The 8,952-nt window shown below is 47.7% G+C and overlaps 1 protein-coding gene and 1 long non-coding RNA gene across 3 annotated transcripts in view; one reads left to right on the forward strand and one right to left on the reverse strand.

Moving 5' to 3' along the window:
• The window catches only part of ZSWIM6 (zinc finger SWIM-type containing 6), a 106,669-nt gene extending 105,617 nt beyond the window's left edge, over positions 1–1,052 (reverse strand). For both annotated transcript variants that reach the window (XM_058044348.1, XM_058044347.1), the window contains exon 1: positions 539–1,052. In XM_058044348.1, the coding sequence (XP_057900331.1) occupies positions 539–1,052 (514 nt within the window). The remainder of the gene's footprint in view (positions 1–538) is intronic.
• A 105-nt stretch (positions 1,053–1,157) lies between these two features.
• Positions 1,158–6,323, forward strand: LOC131095799 (uncharacterized). The gene is made up of 2 exons (XR_009115911.1): positions 1,158–1,868; positions 3,899–6,323. It is a non-coding gene; the product is annotated as an uncharacterized LOC131095799 (long non-coding RNA).
• Positions 6,324–8,952: the final 2,629 nt, after the last annotated feature.

An 8,952-nucleotide genomic window follows, 5' to 3' on the forward strand; every position in this document is an offset into this window, starting at 1 on the left:
GCACTCCCGCTGCCGGGGTCTCGCACCGCTTTTATGTCTTTATTCTGGACGGCGGCGCATCCCGCCCCCCCCTTCCCCCGCCGGCCGCCCTTCTGCTGATTCATTTCCACCGGCGGTCCCCTCGGGATGGAGGGGGGCGGCATCTCCTCGCTATTGTGGCTCGAGGAAAAGCGATGACCCGGATTACCGGGGGTGGACGCTGGTAGGAGGGCAGAGCCAAACGGGATTACACTGGCTGGATTACCGGGAGCGGACACGGCGCGGTGCGGGGCTGCGAGTTAAAGGGACAGGCGGGAGCCGTGTCCGTGTCACGGAGGCAGGGAGCCACTGCGCGTCCCGGGCACGAGGGGGAGGAGACCGGCGGAGGAAGTTGCCCGGCCCACGGTACAGCCGGGGAGTGAAGGGCTCGCACGGGCCGGGCCGCAGGCGGTGAGCTGGAGCGGAGAGAGAGGGACGGCAAGCGGGTGACACGCAGGGGAGACCCGCGGCCCCGAGCGGCGGAGGCCTGGCCCGGGAGCGGAACCGGCCGGTGACTCACCGACTTGCAGGACGTTATCGACGCAGCCGCCGTCGAGCAGAGCGATGCCCCTGCGGAAGGGCAGCCGGTTCTCATCGGCGGCAGCGGCGGCGGCGGCGTCCATGGCCCCGCCAGGCGCAGCGGCGCCTCCGGGACCGGCGGCGGGATCCTCGGCGCCGGTGTTGAACGAGGAGTACATACAGATCTCCCTCTCGCTGCGGGGGAAGGACCAGTAGACGATCCTGCGCTGCACCGGCTCCGGGATCCGTTCGAACCGCTCCTCCACCCGCTGAAAGGGCCACTTCTCCGCCACCTTGCGAGCTGCAATGTCCAGCAGGGACTCGGGGCTCTGGGTCTTGCCGAGCGGCAGCAGCCCCAGGGCGGCGGCGGCAGCTGCGGAGGAGGGTCCGGCGCAGAGAGCGCCGCCGCCGGGCCCGGAGCCGCCCGCCCGCTGCCCCGGCCTGCAGCCCGAGCCATAGCCGGGTCTGCAGCAGAGGCGCTTGGCGGGGTGGGGGAGCTGACCGCGCTCCGCCATGATCGCGCCGCTTCTAAGCCAACAGCGGAAGTGGCTGTACCCTATAAACGGCTCCAGGAAGGCAGCGAGGGCCCGCGAGCCCCCGGGGACACGCCCCCTCCGCCCTTATGTGGCGAAGAGGGCGGGGCCGCCTGGTCTCGCCGGCTGTGGGGGGCGGGGTCTTATGCAAATCCGCGTCACAACGTAAATAGAACGGCGGGGGAGAGGGAAGAGCGAAGGGGTGGCGCGCGCTCTCCCACCTCCGCCTTCCCAGCCTCTTCTCCCGTTGATGTCACGCGCGCAAGCCCGGGCGCGCCCTCGCGCGCGTGGTGGGAAAGGAGGGCGTGGCCGGCGGCGCCCCCAGCTCTGCCGCCATATAGGGAATGGAATGCGGGGGCGGGGCCGCCGCCGCGGCCTGAACCCGGTCACCTCTGCCGGGAAAGCCGGAGGGGTGGGACGAGCCGCGCCTCGCGGACGGGAAGCGCGGTACGCGCCGCGGTGGGAGACCTGCGCTCCCGCTTCAGAGGCGGGGCCGCAGCCGGCGGAGGCCTTTCCGTCCGCCCCTGGATCAGGAGCCTAGGTGCGTGCCTGTAAAAAGCTCTTGAGCTACACGAGTGAGGCGCGCTCCAGGATGTGTTGGTATTGAGTTTTGTGGGGAGTTTCATTTTCCTTCTACTAGCGGTAGTACGGTAAAGGTCGTCATCCCGGTGCCAGCACCCGGTTGGCTCTGCAGATGTCAGGGCTTGGAATTGCTCCGGGAGAGCCAAGACACAGGCCAGGGCGGCAAGGACCCGCAGTGAGTCACTTGGAGGCCATGAAGGCACCGTGTTTACCCAGGTGGGTCGTGACACAGCGGAGGGTCAGGTCTTTTCGGTGATCTTTAAAAACCGCGCCGTTCGGGCCCGTGCCGGCGCCTCAGAGATGGATGGATTGATAGATAGATGGATGGATAGATGGAGGCATCCATATGCTGAGGGTCCCGAGGTGCTGCGTGTCGCCGTGGCTGCCCGCGGCGCGGGGCGCTGCTCCCGCCGCTGCTCCCGGAACGCCGGCCGCGTGGAAGTGCCGCCCGGCCGGGACCGAGCGAGCGCAGCGCACAGCGCCCTTCTGCGCTGAGAGGCTGTGGGCTGCGTGTCATCGCAGAGCAGCCTCGGCTGACTTCTGTTACACTAATTAAATTTTAATATAAATATTATGTTGGTATTTAGGGGCTTTATCTCGGAAATGGGATTACGCTTTGATGCTTCATGGTAGAGCCGTCGCCATTTTTTATTAACCGAATTTAAAACCATTTTTTGTAATTAATTAAATATTTCGGAACTATGGCTTGTAAGAGGCATTTTTGGGCGGCTCGTAGTTGAAAACACTCACTGGCCCGGCGAGCAGCCCTTTGCTCGCATGCCGTGCTCCGCAGAAGCCGTAATTGGAGCGGCTTCCCTCCGGTTTTCCCAGACAGACTACATTTTCCATGATGCAGCGCAAGCCGCCCCCAGCGGGGAGGCGGTTCCGTCAGGGAATGCGGCGGAGGAATGTCAAGCGTGCCCGGCATAAAATCTAAGAGGTGCAAACAACATCGCGTTGGCTCGAAACTGTCGTCTCCTTTTAGTTTGTGCCAATCCCTCCGCCCCCCGCCTCCACCTCCGACTGGAACAGGAGCTTATTTTGTATTCAAGCGATTGGAAAGCTTTGCAGAAACTGCATTTTCCATTAAAAGTGGACGGGAAATTGAATTAAATTTATCTGACTCGCTAACTGATTTTTAAAGAACGATTGGCAGAAACCTGTGATAGTTTAGAATTTGCACATATTGGAGAAGGGGGGGCAGTGTATGCTTTTAAACTTCTGAACAGTAGCAGTACTTGGAAATTTCACACGTCAAGAATTTTTTTACATTTAGGTATAGACCTGTGCTTTAGGTGGGGGAGAGGGTTAGGGTTGGTTTTTTGCTTTTGTGTGTGTTTGTTTTTTTGGGGTTTTTTTATTTTTTGTTTTTCTGCTGCCAGTTGCTGATACTAAGAAAATGACGGACGCTTTTTAACCAAATAGCTTAAACTGCAGAATTGTTTTCTGCATGGTTAGGTTGGTGGGTTTTTTTGGTTTGGTTTTTTTGGGTTTTTTTTTTTTTTTTTTTTTTTTTTTGTATGTACTATAAGCTTGGGGTTTTTTTCTTTGGGATAATGAAACCTACCTTCTATGGAGGAAATTAGTTTAAACTGATGCTTGTGTTTCTGGCTATGGACTTCACAAAATAGTTACTCTTGAGATGCCAGTTTCATGAATTCATAGATAGCTTGCTGGAATATTAACGGTCTTGTTTTTAGATTTAGGCATGTTTTATAAATGTTCTGCTGGATTTATAAACTTAACTTCCAACAGAATTTTGGAAGTGTTAGGGAGCCTGAATACTTCAGACCAGTATGAGATGAGCATGGAGTACTTTCTTTTACTATCAATATGGTAGACAGTAGGAAAAAGAAAAAAAAAAAAAAGAACTTTATGATTGCATGTGTGTGAGAGGAGAGGAAAATTACTTTTAACTCCATCACTTATTCATGAGTAATGATTGTTCAAATGTCAAAGCAATTTTTCTTCTCTGTTCTACCACTATTTCTGCTTTAAATAAGCATCTAGCAAGTCAGTAAAGATACTCTTCCAAATTGGGCATGGCTGTTCTTTACCAGGTCTTAGCCACCTGCTGCAATAAATATAACACTCATGCCACAGGAAGAATTCTTCCCGTCATAGTTGAGAAACTTTACAATAAAAACCAAAAAGAGTGAGAAGCGTGACAATGAACAACAAATCATCCATAATACGTTAACCTGTGTGTCAGTTACCTCAACTTAGTCTTTTTTCTGTCTTTACAGATCTGGGCAGAAATTTTTAAATTCACTAAAGAAATCCCAGAAAACAAACAGGTGGAAGAGCTCCTGGATCCACCTCTTTCATCCGTCTCCCCTCATCAAGAGTATCTACTTCCTGTTGAGTCTGTGTGTATTAACAGATACACAGAATGCTGGTGAATCTTTTTAGGTTCTGGGCTAGGGAGAAGACAAGGAAGCAAGAGGCATCTTTGCTCTTGTCATGCCACCAGAGGCACCAAATATGCTCCACTTTAGGCTCCAGCTGCACCAGCGTAGCACTTGAACAACTTGCAAATTTTCATCTGAGGCTGAACTTCTGTCCTGCCAGATTTGCCCTAAGTTCCCTCCGCTTTCTGAAACCAAGTGGGAAGATGTGTTAACTCCAGAGAAGAAATTAGGAAGTGTTAAAGCCATATCTAAGCTATTTTAATCACTAGTTGGTTTTTCTTTCAGTGGATGTTCTCGAGGGAAGACCTTACTGAGCTGAGCATTTCTTGCCTCTGTTTCCATCTCACCGTTTTGGGAAGTTTCTATTCCTGAGCTACACAGAGAGGGAGGAATGGCTGCAAAACAGCAAGCTTAACTTGGCTAACTTCCTGCATGTAATAAAAGGCTATTCTTTAAGCTGCTTGGAAAAGCACCCTTGGCCACCAGGCAGTAAAATTCCTTCCTAATAATCTTTTCAGAGCATTAGGCCAGTTGCAGTTAGTTTTGCTCATTATAGTAAAGTATAAAAGGCTTGAGCATTCCACCAGTTGCGCTAATCTAAAAGGAAGGTCACATACAGCTGCACAGTTGTCTTTGTGTGAAACACACCAAGGTCTAAATGTAGAAAAATGATGGCAGGCGACATAATGCTAGCCAACATAAGTCACCCCAGTGGTTAAATCTTATCAGGAAAGATGAGACTTGGCATTCCTGCATTGAAGCTGAACAAGGGTCTGGATTCATGTGCTGCATAAAATATTTCTAAACTCTCAGAGGGTAGGGGGTCAAAGACAGAGAAGGAGACTTGGGAATGGAGGCTGGAGAGTTCTTGGAGCTATAGCTATAAGGGAAAAAAAGCAAGAAAAATTGAGGACTAAAATAATCCAAACAAGAAAGAATGATAGGTCTACTGAAACAACTGGATTTACAATGCTCAACCAAATGTTTTTAAACCTGTGTCTGTGTGCCTTTTTAGATAACAAGGGGTTTCATTTCTTGGAAGAAGGCTACAGGTTTTAGAGATAACAAATGTATTCTAATATCGTATGAAAGCTTGAAAAACAATGTTGTATGTAAAAGTGGTGAATATCACTGAACTTAGCAGTGTAGTGAAACTGGGAATTCAAATGCAGGAAAAGCAGACAGAAGTGATGGGTGTTGATGAAATTATCATCTTAAGGTTGGTTAGTGAAGAAAATAGTGTAGTTGGTCACTGTCTTCAGTTTTACAATGTTTTCATAAAACAGTTTCTTTCATTATGTTCAGAGGCTATTTTTAATTCAAAGCCTAAAAAAAGAACTATTGCGTTTTTCTAGCCTTTTAAATCAAATACTCTAGGATAAATATTGCCAGCTCTTTAGAGTTTCTCTCTTGAAGTGGAAATAAACTGGCAGTACCAAATGAGCCCTTTCAAAGTGCAGCTTTTTATTTTGATTAAATTCCTTGTTGATTCTAAAACTGTACTCAGACTAGAATCTAAAAAGCATTTAGGAAAATTTAGTTAAAATACTAAGCATACTTTGCCCGTTTTCTAGAACAGTTAAAAGAAACAAACATCTACAACTGTGCTAAATCCTCTTGACATTAATTTCTGTGTCCTCTGCCTTTCTGTGGCTCAATACTTAATGTATGAAGTCATTCTCAGATGGACTGAAGGGGAAGGCATTGTTTGTACCATAGTCCCAGAGCTGTGTGAATTAATGCTGCTCTGTATTTCCTTAAGGACTGAGCACATTCAGTTTACATTTATTGAGAATAGATCCTGGGAATGAATTATTTCTTCCTTATAAGGAGCCTTGTGTTGAGATATCTGTTGGGGCAGTTTAGCTCACTACTAAGTCACTAGGGACAAAAGCATCACTGTTACAAGTAAAATGATAATATGCAAGAAACTTCTTAAAATTAAATGTGTTGCAGTCATTTAGATGATTCAGAATATTGAGGTCTTGGAAGACTAGAGGAATAAGAGTGTTTCACCTTTCTTCAGATTTAGCATTTGCATAAAGTCAAAAGGAGAAAGTGTTTGTCTCGGAGGGAACTCTAGATTTAGTGTCTGGCTGGGTTTGTTGTGACCTTATTTAGATCTGAGTTGCAAAATTTATGAATACTCAAAGTAAAAGCAGTATATTATCCTCACAAGTCTTTGTAAATATTATTTTAAAAGTATTATCTTTTCCTAATACCAAAATAAAAGAATTTTATTAAAATATTGGATATTAAACATCTTTCTTCATTTATCCTCTCTTTTTAGTGCAAATAATTGTGACTAAGTGATTTTTTAAAAAAGTTCCTCAAAACTTCATGTTCTTTTGGTCAGACATTATTCACCAAAAACACCATAGGCTGGTCTAGAGTTATCAGGTGAAAAATGCCATTGTTTGGTCTACCAGCATGTGGAGGAATACAAATATACAGAAAGTGAAATGGCCTGGTAGTTTAAAAGGGAACATTAAGGCACTACCTTCTTGTGGATAAGCATCCTACATGAACAACTCCCCTTTTTATCTTCTTGGGCTTTCTCCCTTTTAACTGAACTTCCAACTTCCTTGCATTGGACCAAGGAACTACTTTGCAGTGTCAGGCCCAGTAATTCTTGGTAAGAAACTCTGTGTGCAGGACATAAAAACCTCAATCTGTGATATTGTCTTGAAGTAAAAGACATTGCTTACCTAAATTTTAATATACAGCAAAGAAAGAGAAATTGCATTAACTAAAATTTTCAATAGAGCTTTTCCACATGCTAAGTGCTGGTAGAATGATTTTTTAAATGGCTTTAAATTCAAAAAAGAAAAACCCCAAACAAGTCAAAACCCTTCCTTCCCCCATTTCAAGGATCACAGAATCATTTAGTTTGGAAAAGATTTCCAAGGTCATCAGGTCCACCCTTATGAATGATCACCACCTTGTCAACTAGACCATAGCACGAAGTGCCAGATGCAGTAATTTCTTGAACATTTCCATGGATGTTGACTCCACCACTTTCCTGACCAGTCCATCCCAATGTTTGAGAGCCCTTTAGAGGTGAAATTTTTTCTGATGTCCAACCTAAACCTCCCCTGGTGCAACTTGAGACTCTGTGCTCTTGTCCTGTCACTGGTTGACTCCACCTGGCTACAATCTCCTTTCAGGCAGCTGTAAGGAGTGATAAGGCCACCCCTGAGCCTCCTTTTCTCCAGGATAAACACCCCCAGCTCCCTCAGCCACTCAGGACTTGTGCTCCAGATTCTTCCTCATCTCTGTTGCTCTTCTCTGGACATGCTCCAGCACCTCAATGTGCTTCCTGATTTGTGAGGTCCAGAACAGCATTTGAGATGCTGCTCCACCAGTGCTGAGTGCCAGAGCTGACAATCCCTGCCCTGGCCCTGCTGGCCACAGCATTGCTGATCCAGGCCAGGATGCCATTGGCCTTCTTGGCCCCTGGGCACAGCCTGGCTCATGTCCAGCTGCTGTCACCAGCACCCCCAGCTCCTTTCCAGCCACTCTGCCCCAGCCTGTGGAGCTGCCTGGGGCTGTTGTGACCCAAGGGCAGGACCCAGCACTGGGCCTTGTTGAACCTCACACCATTGGCCTCAGCCATGATCCAGCCTGCCCAGATCCCTCTGCAGGGAGTTCCTGCCTTCCAGCAGGTCAGCACTTACACACAATTTGTTATCCATTAATTTACTGAGAATGCACTCAACTCCCTCATCCAGATCATCAAAAAAAGACATTATAAAGAATTGGCCCCATTACTGGCAGCATTCCCCACCACTCTCTGGGCCTGGCCAATCCATCAAAGGATGTACCTGTCCACTGCATCGGCTGCTAGCATTTCCAGGAGAATGCTGTGGGAGACAGAATCAAAGGCTTTACTGAAGTCCCAATAGGCTACATCCCCAGCCTTTCCCACATCCACTAGGCAGGTCACCTGGAGATCAGTTTGGTCAGGTGTGACCTGCCTTCCCTAAAGCTATTCTGAGTGGGCCTGACCCTTTGGTTGTTCTGTGTGTGCCATCTGATTGTAGCTAAGATGATCTGTTCCGTAGTCTTGCTGGGTGCTGAAGTCAGGCTGACAGGCTGTAGTTGCCTGGATCTGAGTTCCAGCCCTTCTTGTGGACGGACATCACACTGGCCAACCTTCAGTCATCTCTGACATCTCCAGACTTCCCTGATTAGCCAGGACTGACTAAGAGGTCCAGAGTCCAGATTAATGTGGGATGGCAAGAGATCTGAACATACAAGGGGACAGCTTAAATATATCAAAACCTGGAGCTCCTGCCTGTGTGCTATAGAGATGGGGTCCCTTTCAGTAGGATCAATGCTGTGCTGGTGTATCCTTGTCTCCAGCAGCATAGCCAAGGCAGTCCTCGGAAGAGGAAAGTAAAGCTAACTCTACAGCAATTTCTCTAGGTGCCAATTTTCTGCAAACTTCTCAGCCTTCATGAATTATAACTGAGGACCTGCAGAAAGTATGAAGGCAAAGAAAAGGCTGAGATGGCTAAGCAAGACTGTAATGGTTCCTGTTGTAATAACTGTCATTTTTTTTTAAAAGCTCAGGTACAATACTTGCTTCGTCTTACTTGTTTCCCTAGTGATTGCATTTAGCAATCTGGGAAAAATGAGCTGGACTATAATTTTTTTTTCTTAATGATCTCTGTGTAAAATTTGGTTCCAACTGGTACTTAAATTCTTAGTTTACAGGTATTTAAACAGTATTGCAAACCTGTCTCTAGCTTTGCTGGGACTGAAACACCCAATCAAGATTTACAGACAACTCTTTTCTTGGGTTGTATCAGAGACAAACTTACAAGGTAGTGCTCTAAGTACAAGGGCTTCTGTATAGCTAAGAAACCCTTTGAAATTAAGAGACC

This window comes from Melospiza georgiana, chromosome Z (assembly GCF_028018845.1).
Source record: "Melospiza georgiana isolate bMelGeo1 chromosome Z, bMelGeo1.pri, whole genome shotgun sequence".
Lineage (NCBI taxonomy): Eukaryota > Metazoa > Chordata > Aves > Passeriformes > Passerellidae > Melospiza > Melospiza georgiana.